Source organism: Vicugna pacos, chromosome 9, assembly GCF_048564905.1.
Source record: "Vicugna pacos chromosome 9, VicPac4, whole genome shotgun sequence".
In the NCBI taxonomy this organism is placed as follows: Eukaryota; Metazoa; Chordata; class Mammalia; order Artiodactyla; family Camelidae; genus Vicugna; species Vicugna pacos.
In genome coordinates this window covers 69,209,251-69,228,691 of record NC_132995.1, presented here as the reverse complement: position 1 = coordinate 69,228,691, position 19,441 = coordinate 69,209,251, and the positions used below count along the sequence as shown (strand labels likewise).

At 39.3% G+C, this 19,441-nt stretch overlaps 1 protein-coding gene across 1 annotated transcript in view; it reads left to right on the top strand.

The window, feature by feature from the left end:
- The window catches only part of SLC30A7 (solute carrier family 30 member 7), a 68,525-nt gene extending 50,796 nt beyond the window's left edge, over positions 1–17,729 (top strand). Inside the window, exons 9-11 of the mRNA XM_006197370.3 lie at positions 3,146–3,236; positions 8,081–8,230; positions 16,408–17,729. Coding sequence (XP_006197432.1) covers positions 3,146–3,236; positions 8,081–8,230; positions 16,408–16,455 — 289 coding nt within the window. The 3' untranslated portion in view covers positions 16,456–17,729. The remainder of the gene's footprint in view (positions 1–3,145; positions 3,237–8,080; positions 8,231–16,407) is intronic.
- Positions 17,730–19,441: the final 1,712 nt, after the last annotated feature.

Sequence of the window (19,441 nt, the reverse complement as noted above, 5' to 3'; positions counted from 1 at the left end):
AGGCATTATTAGTAGTATCTTGAGATAAAGATTGGAGAAGAAATGATCAAAATAGCTAAATGTAGTAGGCATGTGGGAAAAAATACTTTTTCTTATTCTTAGTTGTTCTAGGGGATCCATTTTGTGCCTCATTTTCTGAGAAGAAGAATAAGGGAAGTAGGAAAACATGAAGATTGTAAATTAGGTTTATAAAAACATTCAGTGACTGAGCCTTTCTTTCTCCTGAGACATGAGGATGGAGAGAGGAAATAAAAACCTCGTAATGGTTGAATTGTGCCTTATTACTCTATCTATCATGATGTTTTTCTTTGCCTTTTTTGTAAACCCAGGGGGACCTCACCTTTTCAATAATAGCACAGTAGTTAGAAACAGACAGTAATCTTCAGGTTAGATGCCGGAATAAACAATGTTCTTTCCCTGTCAAAATCCTTAACTCCACTTCCAGTTGCTTTCCCTCCATCCTTCCTCCAGCCTTACTCTAGGTGTCACAGAGAGGACATTTCATGCAGTTTGGAGGATAGTTTAGAATCAGGAAATAAGCCCGAAAAGGGGTGGCACTTGAAATTTTAAAGAAGGAATGGAAGCCAGACTAAAGGGCAGTTTAGGGACAGTTCTAGGCAGAGGTTACAGCATGAGCCAAAGCACGAAAGAGCAAAGAGCAGAAAGTAAAGTGCAAGTCTGTTTATGTTCTACAGAGCTCGAAATGTGAAGCAAGAATGATAAGAGATGAGCTAGAGGGGGACAGATCAAAATGGACACCAGATGCAAGAGCTTACACTTAATCCCCGCGGCAGTAGGGAGCTTTTAATGGGTTTTTTTTTTTAACTGAGGAAGAGATAGAGTTAGGTATTGATTTTAGTTAGGTTAGTCTGGCAGCTCTTTTAGAATGGTTGTATTAGTTATCTATAGATGCATAACAAATTACACAGAAACCTGGTAGCTGAATAATACACGTTATTATCTTTGTCTTGGTTCAGGGACCTGGGCATGGCTAACTGGGCTCTCTGACTCAGGCTCTCTCAAGGTCACAGTCAAGATGTCAGCCAGGGCTACAGTCATTCCAAGGCTCGTCTGGGGAGAATCCACTTCCAAGCTCACTGAAGCAGCTGTCGACAGGACTGAGTTTCTTCTGGGCTGTGGGACTCAGTTCCTCTCCACAGGACAGCTCACAACATGGCAGCTGTGAGCCAGCACGTGAGAGGGCGACAGAGTAGGGTGAGCGGGATGGAAGCCAGAGTCCTTTAAGATAGAAGTGACATTCGTCACCCTTGCCATGTTTTATTCATTAGAAGCAGGTCACTAGGTCCGGCCCACACTCAAGGAGTTGGGGTTACACAAGAGCAGGAATGCTAGGGAGGCAGGGGTCACTGGGATCCATCTGCGAAGCTGCCTGTCACAGTGGACTTAAGGAAAGAAGACTAGAGGCAAAGGAACCACTTAGGAGGCTGTTATAATAATCCAAGTGAAGATGTGGAGGATTATTGTAGACATAACGTAATAGAATGAAGGGGAGGGGATGGAGTCAGGAAATATTTAGAATGTTAAACCATGAACACTTGGTGATTTGGAGCATGAGGGTTTTAAAGGAGAAGAAGCAATTAAGGGTGGCCTCTTAAGTATTCTTGCTGCATAAATCACTGTCTGACTGAAGAATATTTTCATTTGAATGTGACTTAAACTCCTGTCCACCTTGAGCTTTTATATTCATTACTGCCATCCCGTCCACACTTTCCGTTTTCTGAGCTTGCCCTTGGTGTCACTTCACTGTGTCTTCACTACATCCAGTCAGACGCTGTTTTCTCAGCATCTCTCAGTACTGTTCCTGTGTTTACCCTCCTTGTCCAAGCACTTATCACTGTACACAAGGTATGGGAACAGTCTTCCAATTCCTTCCCTGTGGCCTTTCCTTTCTTTAATCTAGATTCTAAAACATCTGACATCCACATGCCTATCATTCATTTAACCAGCAGGTATTTACTGTGGGCCCACTTGGTGACCAGCGCTCTTCTAGGCCTCCTTGGGGATATGAGAATGAGCAAGGCGAGCATCGCTCTCTCCTCTGAGTCTTCACTGGGATCTTCTCTTTCCTTTCCGTCTGTCCGAAATACCAGTTGGCCTTTAGGGTTCACTTCAACTTCTACCTTCCTTAGAAGGTGTGTGTGTGTGTGTGTATATATCTTTCTCCTACAGCTCTGATCAAGAGGGGCTTTACTTTGGAAATTCTGAGATTCTACAGGTCTAAGAGAAACACTGGCTTAAGCTAGTAAGTGTAATGAAGCTGTTCCTGACCTCCCGTCTCAGTCTGCTGCAAACCATAGAGCGCCGCCGTACCTGGCTCACTGCGCTCCCCTGCAGAGCTTTTTAAAAATGCAGGTGCCTCAGGCTTCCCTCAAAGATTCTCATTCCATATGTCAGAAAAGAAAACAAACAAGACTCCAAGGTGAATTTGATGTGTAGCTAGTTTATAAAACTACTGTATTAGAGTCACCCTCACCATTACACCATTAATTGTTTTGTGTGCATTTAATCATCCGAATAGCCTAAAGCAGTAATTTCCACATGCCAGTTGAGCACCAGCTACATCAGTTCACATAGACTTCTGGGCCCTGTCCCTAGAGGTGCTGGCTCACTAGCTCTGTGGTTATGACCAGGCTCCTATATATTGTTTAACAATCAAAGAAGACTGATAAATCATCGGTTTGCAAAAATACTGAATGAATGAAATATTGGATTTAATATACCAGGTGAATTTTTTTTGTATTTTCTTTAACAGTGCTGTTCAGATAAATGCATGTAAATATTTGATAAATGTTAAGGACCTGTTGGCCATGATATGCTTTATAGATTATCCTGGAAGATTCTAGCTATTTGAAGTCATACTTTAAATGACAGTTGAGCGATTGCTGGGTTTAGATTTTTAGATGCTCCCATACTATTCAGCAGTATGAGGTTAGTGTTTCATGCGTTGATACATTTTATCTACTTTAGAGAATAATTTATCACATGAAAAATTTAGAACAATGATTGGATCTTTTTCCTCACATCATTCTAGTAAATATTCTACTGTCGGGGGGTGTACTTGTACTTGGAGGACAGGATCCTCAGAATGTGGCTTTAATAAGTTTGTTGTCTTTTTTCTCTTTAGTGTTATTCCTCTTTTAAGAGAATCTGTTGGAATATTAATGCAGAGAACTCCTCCTTTTTTGGAAAATACTCTGCCTCAGTGCTATCAGAGGGTAAGTTTCAAAGCTTCCAAACCATTGGCTTTTAGTTGTTTCCAAGCTGTTCGGGGTTTTAACTTTTACAAATATGGGTAGCATGTGTGTATAATTTAGTATTTCTTCCAGGATTGAGTTGCTGACCGTGAATGCCATTTATACAAACCAGAATAAAAGCATTGGAAAATATTGAGCTTCACTAAAGAAAATGTGTAGAAATTTTCCTCATCTAGAAATCAAGCAACTCTTTTAAAATATAACTATGAATAGCAGATACTATAAGCATTTATTCAACATATATTTTTTGAGCTCTCCCTTTATGCTGTGTATTCTTCTAAGGTACTAGGGATGTAGTGGTAAACAGGATAGACAGCATCTCTGTTCTCAGAGAGCTTACAGCCTGGTGGGGAAACACAGGCACTAAACAATAAGTCAATAAATGAGAAAGTACCAGCGATGATTGCTATAACAGAAATAAGACGAAGTGATGCGGTAGGCTTGGATGGCTACATCGCATTTACTGAGGAAGTCATATTTAAGGAAATTTAAATCTCGTTGACAAGAAGGAGCTCGACATATGAAAATCTTGGCGAAGAGTGTCCAGGCAAGGAAAATGCTAATGCAGAAAGTTCTATGGCTGGAACTAATTTAGTGTGTTTGAAAAACAGGGGGGAAAGTCATTGTGGCTGAAGCATAATAAATGAAGGGAAGAGTGGCTGGAAAAGTTGGAGAGGGCGGCAGCGGCCAGATCACATAGCGGTTTTGGTCCTACTTGGTTTAGATTTAATTCTCATTCAGTGGGAAGCATTAGAAAGCTTTTAGCAGGGAGAGTGTCATAAAATTTAACTTTGTAAAAGTTTAGTCTGCTTGCCATTAGAGAATAAATTCTAGGGAGAATGAAAGCAAAGAAAACCAGATAAGAGGCTATTAACATCTAAGTGGAAAATTCTTGGCTTAGACTATAGTGGGAGCAGTGAAGATGGAGCTAAGTACAGGTTTTGGCTGAGTTTTTGGGGGTGGGTGATATAGGAAAGGGGAGAAGAAGTATTAACTTGTAGCTGGGTGGATGCTAATACCATTTGTTGAGACTCATGCAGGTTCAAGGGTGGAAGATTTTCCCAAATCAGGAGTTCTATTCTGAATATGTAAAAATGTTAATGCCTTCTATACTTCTAGAGGAATTGTCAGTTGAGTAGCTGGATATGCAAATCTGGCATTTTAGGGACAGATTAGGACTAGACGGAGTTTTGAGTCATCAGTGTATGAACAGCATTTAAAACATTAGGATTGTATGAGGTTACTTTGGGAGAATTAAACCCTATTCTTTAGCTGAACTTTCAACTCCAGATTTAGAGCACAGGTGGGTAAGCCAGGAAAGGGAACTGGAAAACTCAGAAGGAGCTGAAGGAGTTGAAGAAGGAGGAAGTAATCAACTGTGCCAAATATCTCTGTGAGGCAATTAAGGTAGAAACAGAGAAGTGATCATTGACTGGCGTCTTGCACATCATTAATGGCCTTGATAAGAGCACTTTCAGTAGGGTTTGGAGAAAACATGATTTGAATAGATTAAGGAGGAAATGAATTGGGGAAGTCGAGATAGTGTTTATAGACAATCCTTTTAAGAAGTGTTGTTGTTAAAGGAAACAACGAAATGAGCTAATAGCTTGGCTATGGGTACAGTGAGGGGTGAGGATATTTGTTTTTAAAATAAAGTATTTTAGAACAACATCCCATAGAACTTTCCCCAATAATGGAAATGTTTAATAATCTACATTATCCAGTAGGTGAGTCACAAGGAACATGGCTATTGAGTATCCCAAGTGTGGCTAGTGCACGAGTTTTTAGATTTCATTTCATTCTCATGCATTTAGCCACATGTGTCTAGTGACTTCTGTATTGCACAGCACGGTTCTGGAACATGTTTGTTACTGAAGGAAACAGTCCAACTGAGAGGAAGAAATTGATGATGTGGTAGTGAAGGAGGCTTCGTATTGAAGCAATGAAGTTCTTGAGAAGGTGAAAAAGGATGGAACCCAAAGCACTATGGAGGAATTAATTGAAGATAGGAACCAGGAGTGTTGTATCCCCTGCGGGAAGGCAGAAGGTGTGACATGGATGAGGGCTGACTGGTGGATTTGGTGGTGCAGGATAAGGGACTGTCTGCATGCTTCTATTTTCTCCGTGATTTATAAGGCAGCGTAATCATGCAGAGAAATAGGAGACCAGGGGGAAAGGGAGAAGGTGTAGAATAGTTTTTTTTGAGATAGGGAAGGTAAGGTGCTGCCCATCTGACATTTGTGGTGATGATTTTAAGGTAGGACCTGTCAGCATAATTGTGGAAGAGAAAGGGGCAATTTACTGAATGCCGACTACAGGCTGGTCCTTATACTAAATGATTTGCATATTTGTTCTCTGTTCTTCACATTAACCATACAGGGTAAGTTTCATTTTTCTTTCCCTAGGAAAACTGAGTAAAATTGAGGCTCAGAGAATTTAAGTAACTCATCTAAGGTCACAGATGCTGGCAGCTGAATCAGGGCTCCAGTCCGTGTCACTCTGACTGCAAAGCTCATGCTCTTTCTGTGAGTCACACTGTCGGAGGAGGAAGAGCAGCAGGGATTTTCGTCTGTCACTACCCTGTCCCCACATGTTTTACCTGGAGGGAAGTTAAAGCCAGTTTCTGTGGGAATCCTTCCTAGCCTGTACTGGACGGCTAGTTCTGTGGAGGTAGAAGAAGCCTCTTCAGTCAGGTGGCTGCTTCACCAACAGCACGCCACTCCGTGAGGATGCTAGTCAGAGAAGTGTGGAGGGGTATCAAGTTCAAGCCACTTCATGAATTTGCATGCCATTTCTGCCCAAGGGCCACACGAATCACCTCCGTGTCATTGCAATTTTACTATATGTGCTGCCAAAGCAAACACCAAAATTGAGTTTTTACTTATTTTATACACATATATATATACTACTTACTGAGCACTTACTTGGGCCAAGCACTGTCTTAGATACTGAGGACACAAAACATAAAAATCAAAAATAAGTCTCTACCCTTTTGAACTTGAGTTCTGCTGGAGGAGACAGGCAATAAACAATATAAATAACATAAATGAATAATGTCGTGTGTGATGTTATGTGCTGAAACATAAAACAGAGAAGTATAAAAATTTAAAAAAAAACTGTGATTTTAGATAGGGTAACAGCAGAAGGGCTTCCTGAGAAGATGGCATTTAAGTAAAGACCCAAATAAACTAGACCATGCAGAAATCTGGAAGGAAGGACCCTCCAGGCAGAGGGAAAAGCAAATATCCTGAGACAGGAATGTGCCTGACTTTTCAGCCACTGTAGCTAAAGAACAGGGAGCAAGGGGAGGAGTGGCAGGAGAGGAGGTAAACAAGATACATAACGAGGTGCCGCATGACGTGGGTCCATGTAAGTCGTTGGGAGAGCATGGTTTTTGTTCAGAGTGAGAAGGGAATGCACTGGAGGATTTTGAACAGAGGAATGAAAGCATCTGACCTAAAGTAACAGGCTCTCACTTGGGCTACTGTTTTGAGGATAGATGAAGAGGTGCAAGGCTAGAAACAGACCATGTAATAACATATTATAATAATCTAAACCAGAGATAACGCTGGCTTCAACTAAGCTGACAGCAGTGGAGATGGTGAGAAGTGTTTGGATTCCACTCAGTTGTAATCCTTTGTGTACTCATATATTGATATATTCATATGGTATTCCCTTTTATGGTTTTTAAAATCTTTGTTGTTTGTAGTTGTTCTCATTTTTCATTTTGTACTTTAATTTTGTAATTTAATTTGTTTAATTGCATGTTCTTTTCTTTCTTTCTTTCTTTCTTTCTTTCTTTCTTTCTTTCTTTCTTTCTTTCTTTCTTTCTTTCTTTCTTTCTTTCTTTCTTTCTTTCTTTCTTTCTTTCTTTCTTTCTTTCTTTCTTTCTTTCTTTCTTTCTTTCTTTCTTTCTTTTCTTTCTTTTCTTTCTTTTTTTTTTTACCTCTATCAGAGTTTATCTTGCCAGAGGTTCTCAACCTAAGGCTGTAGAAAATTGAAGGAGCCATTGGAAGAACTTAGAGCTATCCCTACCTTTTTTGTTGTCATATGAGTTGGGGAAGGGTATATGTTGGCATTTATTTCCCTGGGTCCTGGGGATGCAGAGGTCCTGTGGTTTGCAACAGTGGTACGCAGTGAATAATCGTGCTGTCCAAAATACGGTGCCATTATGAAACACTGACTCCTCCACCTTGTTAATCTTTTCAAAGGACTAGTTTTTGATATTGTGGATTCTGTCATTTCTAAATCTCTGGATCATTGATTTCTGTCCTTTATTTCCTTCTTTTTTATTTCTTTGAGTTGACTTTGTTCTTTTCCTGGTTTCTTAGCTCATTTGTGTTTATATTTGTCCTCTGATCGGTGTACAGTTGACCCTTGAACAACACAAGTTTGACCTGCACGTTCTACTTATACATGGGTTGTTTTGTTTTGTTTTGTTTTTCCAGTGGTAAATACCACAGTACTACATGATCCACGGTTGGCTGAATCCTTGGATTTTCAGCTGAGGGGAGAGTTGGCATCCCCACCCCCTGCATTGTTCCTGGGATCAACTGTATTTGGAAATGTAAATGTCCCTTAGGCACCCTCTCAGCTGTGCCCTGCAGGTTTTGGTACATGTTCATTTATATTTCCCAAACACCTGTCATGGTACCAGCACATAATAAGTATTTAGTAGGCATTTGTTAATCAGTTCAAATCCCCACCCCCGCCCGCTTTTTTTCCCTAGAGGATGGAATCCATCCGTGATTTGATGTTACCCTTATGCTTGATTTGATGTTAATATCTGCTCTTTAATATTTTAGGTACAGCAGTTGCAAGGAGTTTACAGTTTACAAGAGCAGCACTTCTGGACCTTGTGTTCTGACGTGTATGTTGGCACCTTGAAATTACTAGTGGCACCCGATGCTGATGCTAGATGGATTTTAAGCCAAACGCATAATATTTTCACTCAGGTATGACTTTTTTACTAACTTCTTTTAAGGGTCTTGGCATTTACTGTATCTACTAGTTTTAAAAATATTTACTATTTAACATGTAAAATATATATCTATGTTACACTATGAAATAAGCATTAAAGTTTTTTTTCAACCACAGAGTCAAATCTGGGAGATCCTTATTTTAGTTAATACTCTTAATGAAGTTGGTCCTCTTTACTCATCCTTGTACTGATTTGAGCTCCTTTAAGAAAAATAGATTCTCCTCTACTGTACATTCCTCATAAGACACATTATATGCTGTTTGAAGCTAGGAATTCTAAAATAGCATTTAGAATAAGAATAATGTCTTGTCTGTGGCTTTAGCTGAAAACAAACTATGTTCACATTTTTACTGATAGCAAGCCATAGCTACTTCTGTGTGATTTAATAGCTTAATATGCTGTTGAGTTTCTCTTAATACTATATGCGGAACCATGAATTAGTGAGTGCATGCCTGCAACCAAATTATATCAATTAATGTTTATGCCCTCATGAGTTGACATAGCCAGTGACTGATAAAGTAAAAACAATTTCTATGTAACTCTGTATATACTGGGAGAATAAGAACGTCATGTCAGGAATATCCGAGGACACAGAGAGAGACCACAAATTCCTTTTTCGGTCTGATTTGCCGGAAATATTTGGCAGGAACATCTAGATGCCAGCACTGTTGCCAAAATTATCTGACACATACATCTAATGAGGAAACTGATTCCATGCCTTAAAAGTCTGTGCTTAGAAACTGACCTGTGCCTCCTGATGTGATGCAGTGGGAAGTACACAGCATGACCTGTGTGGTACTCTTGCCAGAAATGGTTAACGTGGATCCTGTCACTAGTAAACAACCAGACAAACCCAGCTTGTGGGCTGTTAGCCTGCATTCTTAAAAAGTGTCCATGTCATGAAAGGAAAACAGGAAACGATGGGGGATTCTTCTAGTTAGAAGAAACAGTTAAATGCAGCGTGTGATCCTTGATTGGATCTTGGATTGGGGAAAAACAGCCACGAAGGAAATTATTGGGTAATCAGGAATTTTGAAAGTGGACTACATAATAGTTCATATAATTGGATAGGTGTTAAACTTCTTGGGTGTGGTGATGGTACTGCGGTCATGGAAGAAAGCTCTTATTCTTAGGAGATACATGCTGAAGGATTGCGTGTCCAAGTAGCAGGATGTCTAATTTTCAAATGTTTCAGCAAAAGTAGAAAGATTACAGATAAATACACACATAGAGAAATAAAGCAAATGTGGCAAAATGTTAACCAGTGGCTTATAGGTATTTATTGTGCTATTCTTTTGACTTTAAATCTTTTCAAAATAAAAGTTAAAAAAATAAAAACTTTGGTAGCTCCTCATTGCTACCAGGATAAAGCCCAAACTTTCTCGCATGACCCGATGAACCGTTCAAGCCTCTCTCCTACTATTAGTCACTGCCATGGACTTCATATGCCAGCCCCACCAGACTATTTACTTTTCTGTAAATACTATTTACTGTAATAAATTAAATATTGTAAATATTATTATTAACAAAAATGCTCCTCTAATGTAAAGGTCCAGTTCAGTTGTTACTTTCTCTCTAGAGCCTTAAAGACCCTTCTAAGCATCATAGAGAGAGAAAGAGAGACAGTATAAATTCAAGACCTTAGCGGAAATTAATCTCTCTCCTCTAATAAAGAGAAATGTATGGTTATGTTCCTTTGGAATAATTACTGAAAAAAATCTTACAATATAGGCAACAGTGAGACATAATTTACTCCAAAACAATATACTGGTACCACTTATTTATTCTAGACTTTTAAGAACTAAGTCATTTCTTAACAGACACTGTAAGAAGTCTAAACCATTATGAGTTTCATAATGAAGCATGCAAACCGCCACAATGTGTCTGAATCCTTCTCACGTGTCCTCTGTTTTTCAGAGGTAAAAAGGAGAGCATGGCTAGCAATTCCCTTGCTTTCCACTGCATTTCTGGATAATTTTTCTCTCCTTTAACTTCGATTTTCCCCTACTTAACACCATGTCCTTCCACCCTCACGGTGTGAGCTTCTGTTCACCTCTAGGACACCTCATACTGTCCTAAGACTTTGGCCCTTAGTCATAATTTTCCCTCTGAAGAGGAATGCAGTTTTTAGGTTTAGAAATGTGCAAGCAGCTGCGTGCTTAGAACTGCTGAAGTTGTAATTGAGGTAGGTGGAGGGAGCTTCTGGTAACCTTAGAAATCTTGGCTTTTAAAATGGCTGAAGTTGAAAGTTTATTCAGCTGCCTCTTTGGTTTTGGAAACTGGTATTTGGGGTTTGAAAATTTTAAGCCCTAAAAACATTTTAAGCCTTTTTATCAGCTAAGGTCAAGCCAGCTTTCTTTCATTCCTTGCAGAGACCAGGGACTTTTACGCTTGCCGTGAAAGTGGTTCAGCACATTTTTCGTAGCAGGGAGAGGGGAGTCACCCTTCCAGTGACTTAAATTCCATACGTTTAATGATTGTAAAGTTGTTTTGTGATAGTTGTTCTAGTTCTGACATATGCAAAGTCGAACATCTTAAATTAATTCTCCTTCCCTGCTTATACGCAAGTCATGCATGTTGATTGTGCTATGAGTAGATCCTGGGACTTGCAGTAACATTTCAGTTTAGGAAATGAAGCTTAAAATTTGTTTATATTCTTAAAAATTCTAAATTACATCTTAATCATAGATTTTACTTATCAAAAGTAATAAAACTGAAATTGCTCCCTTTTTGAGAAAAAAATTACACTAATGCTCTAAGTATATTTCTTGTAGAAAGATTTGAAATACTGGTGGCTTTAGTTCCAAAAGACCAAAAGAAGGATTTTTCTCAATATCAAGTTATATTTTACGGTTCTCTGACATTTTAAAGTATTTTTCTCATAGCTGGTCTTAAATTAGAATTTAAGTAACTTTGGTTAAAAAGTTGTTTTTGTTAAAATGTATATGGAGATAACTTTAAACTGAAAAGATTAACAAAGGTTGGGAATGTAACTTTTTATTTTGATTGTAAAACTACAAGCTTTGCTACTATTCTGGAACTGTATATTAGGCATGTCTTTTTATTCTCATTTTCCATAGTTATCACTTAATCATTAATGGCTAGAGCATTTGGCTTGCTATCACGGATACAGGGCCATATGAGTGAATTGGTACAAGTCCCTTCAGTGCTTAGATTCCTTTGCGATGATTAGTTAAGCGATAATCCAGTTTTCAAACTGCAAGGTTTTTGTTGGTGTAGAAAAAGTCTCTTCTCCCTTTCACCCCTTGCACTGGCTTTTTAGAAATGATTTATCATGTGAGAATTGATGAAATAGAAAACGTGTTATTTATGTTTAACATATGATCAGGAAAAGAGCGTGGGATACTGGCTTAGGAGGGCAGTTTATCATCTTATGTTTCTTGTTTTAAACTGGCTAATGTCATCTGCTAATTTTTTTTTTTTGATACACTTTTGTTAGAAATAATGTTGGAAGAAAAATCTAGAATATGCTTGGGGTTCTTTACCCTCCACAAAGTGCAAAAGACAGTCAAGCCCGATGCACATTATTTACTTCCCGATAGAACTTCTACCTTGATGTCTTCTATTTTTTCTCCTCTTCTGCCTGTTTCTGTTATTATGCCTGTTAAGCCCTAAGCCCCCAGCTTCCTGCTTCAGCTTTTTGTGCGCCGTTCTCTAGCCTCAAAATAGAAGTTAACCCTGATACGCAGGAAGGAACCAAAGCCTCCTCACAGGTCCCAGTGGGAGCTCCCCAAGCTTCGGAAACTTCCACCTGCGCTGCTCTCCTGCGTTCGTAATCCCGCCCCGCCTCGGGCCGCAGAGCTCACCCAGCCTGGCCACGTCGCTGCGGGTGGGCGCGGGGAGCCGGAGACGCGCGCTCCCCTGTCCCGGTGGCTGGCTACTGTCCCACCTTTTCCCTTTTCTTTCCTGTTTGCAGAGGAGGTTTAATCTTTTGGAAGTATTGGTTAGTTTTAATTAATCCACAAGGTTTAAGTGTTCCGTGGTTGGGCGATGGCGGTTGAAACAGCAGCCGCAGCAGCCGGCCTCTTCCGAGAGCCCGCCACGTGCCGGGCGCTGTGACGGGCGCCCCACACGCTGACCTAGCCTCGCGAGGCAGGTGGTATCGGCCCCCGTGTGTGGAAGAAGGAGCCCAGGCCCAGGTTACTCTTCCCTGGCTTGTAATCTCATCATGTTCAGTCCCTGTTTCTCTAATTCCGAGATGACTGTTTTCACATGGAAGAATAAGGCACTTTTTCAAGACTTCATTTTTACGGGATAAAGATTAATATTATGCTTTCAATCAAAAATTAAGGTAGAAAGTTTCTGTAGTGTTTGAGACTCGGTAGAGAATACAAACAAACCGGTAATTTTCTATAGCCATATTCCTGTTTATTTTCCTAAATTTTTACCGCTGATTTGTTTTCCTTTCCGCATCGATGAATATTTATTGAAAATATCCTGAGTCTACAGCATCAGCTTAACACTTATTTTCTTAGGAGCATAGAAACTAGTTGTCTTTCCAATTTTAAAGTGTTCTTTGAATTATGGTTTATACATTATTCTCAGAAATAGGACACAATGGGTATTGTATGGTTTTCACTTTTTTGAGGACAACCCTCAGCCAGCCTCTGAGTCCTAGTGTCGTCCCAGTGGTAGAATATTTAATGGAACTGTTCTGATCTGCTGGAGTACTTGTCATGTCTTCGTCCTGTGAATAAACTGAATAAGAAACAGAGTTTGCATTCAGAAATAAGTGATTCACTAGAGGAGTCTTTGGAAATTCCACTTTTCTCTCTCCATTGAAGGAAATTGAGAAGGGAAAATGGGAAGCTGGAAAACTTGAAGCTGTCCCCAACCGGACAGATGGATGAACCAAAATGGCTTTCTCTGTTAGGCTGAGCTTTTGTGTAAGCAGTAAGGCCTGAGGGAAAAGATATCAGCTTGACTAATTAACTCATGATTATGCAAAGATCAATTTATCTAGCCTCTTTGTTTTTCCTTTCTTTTTTACTGCCTTGGGCTACCTCATTTCTTATTACCATCTTCACTGTCTGGGGCTCAGGAGAGAGGCAGAGATAATAATGGGAGCCCAACTTATTTTGCCCATTTTTCTTTGACTAACAATTTTGTTAAAGAGAAAGGAAATTAAGCCAATTTATTTGGACAATAGTTGTTTTCTCTCAGAGTTAGATATACAAGAGTTTTGCAGAAGGGTTCCTAAGTACAGTTACTTAGGCGCCATCTGGGTTGAGTAAATCAAATATAATTGTGATCAATCATAATTTGGTTTTTATAGTTTTCTGTGGCATTAAACTCTTGTCTCATGTCTTCACACATATCCTTACAGTAGTGCCTGGTGTGTAGCAAGGATTTATTAAATATTTGTCAAATGCTGGATGAATATATGTAACAACTTTGTGAGATAAATAGGGTTGGTATTTATCAACACTTTTAAAATGAGGAAAACTGAGATTTGGTTTTAATTTTTAGCTCAAAATCGGATAGATAACTAAGTTCTGTCTTTCTGCCACAAACATAGTGTGAGGCATGTGTGCTACTATGTGTATTTTCAGAGAACTTGAACTTTACCATGGCAAAGTTTTTGTTTTGTTTTGTTTTGTTTTTTTAATGAGATAAAAAAGCTAAGAGGTATTCTGTGCTGGAAGAAGCTACTGGATCCATCCAGCTTCTTATTCCATCAGAGCAGTTCTGAGTCCTTAGGCATTTATTGGTGCTGGGCAGAGCCCTCCAACTTGAATGCTAGAAAATCAGCCATGCTAGAAAGTGATGCTTCGAAGAGCCTAGAAAACACTGTAAACAAGTAGTAGTAGTATTTTATCCCCAACACTGGTTTTTTTTCTTTCTCTTAACTGTTGTAATTTACCTTCCATTCTTGGCACTGATCGGGGGTGCTTATTGTAACTGATGGTGTGCTTTTATCTTAAAAAATTGTTTTTTACTTAAAAGAAGGAAATTAGTAGGATTCAGTTCTTCCAACAAATATTTATTGACCACTTACTGTGTGCTGGGCACTATTTGACATTCTGGGAGTCACCAGGGAAAAAATAGCCAAAATCTTTTATCTTGGAGAGAGTACGTTATCATTGGAGAGTGACAGGAAACAGCATCACAGCAAAAAATGTTTACAATATATTAGAAAGTGATTATTATAGATAGGGAGACAGGCTAGGGAGATTGGGGTTGCTGAGGCATTTACTTCCTCTTGTACTAAGCTTTGTTTCTTTCTGTAGATAGATAGTAGGTAGGTAGATAGGGAGGTAGATAGATAGAAAGATAGATTTATTTAGATACGCATGTCTCATCATCTAATGTTACTATACTTACTTGCTTGTTTATCATCTCCTCTTCTCCCCAGCTCCCAGTAGCTTATAAACTCCATGAGGGCAAGGATTTTTTTTTAAACCTATTTTGTTCACTATTGTATTCCCAGGAGACAGAGCAGTGCCTGGAATACAACAGATGCACAAAACATATTTATTGGATGAATGAACTGAATGTATTTTGTATGGGGTGATCAGGGTAAACCTAACTGACATCTGAGATGTGACAAGGGAGGGAGTATGTCATGAGGCTATCTCAAGGCACATTGTTCCAGACAGAAGGTCTGGTGTGGCTGGGACAGAGTGAACAGAGGGAGAGGAGTCAGAGATGACATCAGAGAGGTAATTGGGGGCCAGGTCATAGGACAGCTTTGTAGGCCACAGTAAGGCCACACTCTGGGCTAAGGACGAAGGAAGGTAAGCTGGTGGAGGGTTTGAGTGCTGGAGTGACATTGCTGTAGTTTCGCTCTTAGAGACAGACCAAAGGTAGAAGAGTGAAAACTAGACCAGAGGTCATTACAAAATCTAGGCAAGAGATGATAGTGACTGGGGCTGGGGATAGCAGTGGAGGTGAGGTAAGTGATCAGATTCTGGATTTGCATTATTTGGAGGATAAGGCACACAGGTTTTGCTAATGAGTTGGGTGTGAGAAAGAAAGACAAACCTTTAAGTTGCAGCATTTGAGAAGGGCTTGAGCTGTAGACATACAGACTCAGTAGGCTTGAGGGGAGGAAACAGTGTTCACTTTGTCTGTGTTTTGATGCTTGTCAGACATCCAGGTAGAACTGTCAAAACATCCAAGTAGAACGGTCACATAGATGGTAAATAGGTTCCAGTCTACAAAAGCTGTGACTATGTAGATGGTACTGAAAGTTTGGTTACTGGGTGAGATAATGTAGGGAACAACTATAGGAAAAGAATGGGTCTGAGGACCAAGCCTTTGGGTATTTTGGTGTTTAGTGTTCAGAGAGAGGGTGAAAGAACCAGCAAAGGAGACTGAGAAAGACTGTTAAGTGAGGTATAAGGGCGACCAGTGAGTATTCTCTGGAAGCCAAGAGAAGAAAAAATGTTTCAACAGAAGGAGGTGATCACCTGGGTCCTTGCTGCTAGGTTAAGGTTAAGTACAAAGAGGAGGACTGAGAATTGATCAGTGGCTGGTCTGAGCAATTTAGAGGTGCCCTTGACAGTTTAGGGAAGTGGTTGGCAGCAAAAGTTTGGTTGAAATGGGGTCAAGAAAAGAGAGAAAAGGAATTGCAGGCAGCAAATAAGGAAAAACTGATAATGGAGGAGAGATGGGGGCATTGTAAGCGCAGTGTCCTTGAGTAGCAAGTTCACACACAAAATTGAAGAGAGGAGTCGGAGTGTAAAGTCACTCAGTAACCAATAGATGGTTATGCTTATTTGAATGTTTACAAATCGTTTGTCATGGGAAGATTTAGACTTGATGGATTTGTGATTTTAGTAGCCAGCTGGTCAACGCTGTGGTGTTCTTGTTCTCTGGCAGAACCACGGTGGGTGGGTGCCCTCGTTTTGCCAAAATTCACTTGGGCGTGGCATGCAAGAGCATAGCCATCTTTTGTGGAGGTAAATGGAGAATCTCTTTTGCAGTTTATTGATATACTTGTTTCTAAAATAAAGTAATTGGCATTTTATGATGAAAAGTGGAGAATTCTTTCCCAGTGACAGAAGAGAAAAATAATTCTTCCCTTTCCAAAAAAAAAAAGAGATTTTTTTTCCTACTACTTTTCTGAAATGTATAGTCTGTTACTGGTTTGTTTGATTTTTCTAATTTTTTTTTAAACTTTTTCAGGCTGGAGTGAGACAGCTTTATGTACAGATTGACTTTGCGGCCATGTAATGAATGAGAAGAAATTACGCTTTTTGGGGGACCTAACTTTTCTGGTACTGTACAACCCAAAACATTGTACTTAGCTTTTTAAAATAGAGAAATCATCACTACAGCTCCCCAGCACCAAGCAGACCAGGGGGAGCCAGGCATCTGTGCTCAGCCAGGAGTTTACAGCCAAGGGGTCAGAATTAACAGGATCTCTCCTGGACTTTTGGTCTTGTCTTTCGTGCTCTTCCCTCCAAACCATTTCGATTTCTGAGGTTTCTGGTTTTATTCCAGGGTATCATATTCTGTTTATTTGTTTCTTCCGTTTGTTTGTTTCAAATGCCCTCCCTCCCGCCCCTCATCCTAGCCAGTAAGAAATTCAGACTGTGGGCCTCTAATCATCTGGGATGTCTTCACTGAAGCTGCTGGAAACCACTGCTTTCATTCCCACAAAACCAGTGTTATTTAAAAAAAAAAAAAAAGGAAACGGAATACTGTTTTATATGTAATGTCACAGTTGTTGACGTTCTTCAGTATAATCATACGTTTGTAAAATTGTTTGTACCTTGCAAACTTATGAACCAAACCATATTGGGTTTTCAAAGTGCCTTTGTATCAGAAAATGTATTTGCCAGCATAGAAATGTACCATCAAAGGTCATGTATATGTTTTTTTTATGGATATTCTGTAATCTGTACAAAATAAGACTCTTACTAGTAATGTATACAGATGTCTTTTTTGTGTACTTCTAGCATAGGTTTAGATATATAAAATTTTTCCTTTAATTGCTTTTTCCCGTCAAAAAATAAAAGGTGTTACTTTGGTTTTTAAATCAAATTCAGTTATTACATTAAATTATTTTGTGGACTGTCTTTTCAAAACTTAGCAAAAGATGGGTGTTTTTGACTTACTTAAAACATCTTCTAAATTCTAAATTTCTATAAAAGCTGCTGTGTCTATGGTAAACTTTCCTGTATCTGTCCTTGCTGTTTTGATAGATCCTATTAATGAAAGAAAAAGGCATGCAGAGTGAAGGCAGCAATGGTGGTGACGATGTTGTTTTGTTTTTTTCATCCTCAAATGCCAAATCATACAATTTGTTTTCCTTTGCAAGCGCTTCCCAAATACAGTTGCTTTCAGGATCCTAAAGCCACGTTTTATTGAGTTTGAAGTATTGAAGGTACAGAGTAAATGTGGTAAGATCGAACTCTTCCTAACACAGGTATCTTAGAAGTTAATAAATAAGTTGATTCCTAGGTTCTTGTGTATTTGAAAAATAAAATTGCAATTTGAGATAAGTGCTTGAACGAACTCTGCTTAAATATTCTCTGTTTTGTAAAGAAATATTGATCTAGCTAGACATTTTCCCATTGTACTTCATTTTGTCACAATGTATATTCCCTTTTAACTGAAAGGGAAAAATTGAAATTGTTGGGGGGAAAACCCTGCAGGATGGAAATGAATATTTAGAATGTAGATCAGTAATAAGCACTTTTTCACTGATGTGACAGAAATCACTGCTGATTTTGTCTACGTTTTGGAGTATCTTTTCCCCTATTTCTGAACTATACCGTGTTAGGAACACTAAGGCTACTTTCTTCATGCTTTTCTAAACTGCTGCAGATTGCCATGAGCTGTTGGTAGTCTCCTTTTTGCAGATTAAGTAGTATTTTCAAAACATTTTTACTTACTGCAGGCAGTTCTAAAGCTAAGAATTCCTGCACTAGAATGTGTTTAGCTGAAACAATTGTTAAGATGTTTTAGGAGGGGCCCATAAAGGGAATGTCCTGATAATGGTACTGCTTTCTCATTGTAAGTGTTCAGTAGTCACTTGGAAGTCTGCATCCATACCACACCTGATAGAAGCCTGGGCTGTTCTGTAGGTTTTGGCATATTGTGGGAAATGACAGCTCTAGATGAGGGCAGGGACTTGGGATGTGTGCCTTTAAAAACTAATTATCTGGGATTGTGCTGATATTTCACACACGGAGATCATGCTTGCACTGGCCTGTAAAATTTACCAGTGCGTTTTAAAGATCCAGTTCTGCCTTTACTGAGCCCTCCATTCCAAGTGAAGTTTTTTGTCAAAATATGCATCACTTTATTAGCCACACTCTTCAATACACAAGTGCATGAGGCTGGTTGTTTTCTTTGATAAAGGGTTAGAGTATATATAGAATATTTGACCGATATGAAACTCTAATTTTGCACCTGTTACCAGAGATGGATGGCTCACGTCTGGTTGGCCTTAACATTTATGCTTTAATTAAATGTTCTTAAACCTGTATGTTTAAGCAGGGAAAAAAATGAGTGTGAGAAAAAGCAACTTTTTTCTCACTCTTAGGAAGATACTTGTGTTATCAGTGTTCTCGGCACAGATGAATTGCTAAGGTAGATAATTTCACTGAGAAATACTACTTGATTATTCTTACAAAATAAATTTAGCTGTCTCTGTTGTTAGGCTAACTCTTGGAGGAAAAAAGCCTCTGAGTATAACTTTGCTAATATTTTAAAAAACAAAATGTTCTCTGGAGAACAAATTTGTATTGCTCCGGGAAAGTTTACCTAGCCAAATAAACTTTCCCAAACAGAAATATACCTATACCAGTTTTGTGTTTTTAAATGTAGATTGTATTGATGAGGACAAAGGGCTTGCCCTCTGTGACTCCCTATGCACTTTGTGAAGGAAGCGCCCAGTGTGTCTGCAGCTCAGTGTCCCTCACGCTGTCAGCCCACGCCGTCCTCTGCAGAGGCATGAGGAAGTGCTGCCAGATGCTAGCACTGTGATTTCCCGTGTATCTGGAGGGTTTCGGCATTCTTCAAAGCCTCCTCATCTACACCAGTAGCCAAACTGCTGTGACTTCTGTGCACGTTTGTAAAGCAGCCAAATCACTGACTCCAGATGCAGTTGGCCAGAGTTCACCAATGTTTTTGCCGACTATGGAATAATCAGTTTTGTAGCTATTATGAATATGGTAGCAACATAAGATTTTAAGAACAAAAATAATTC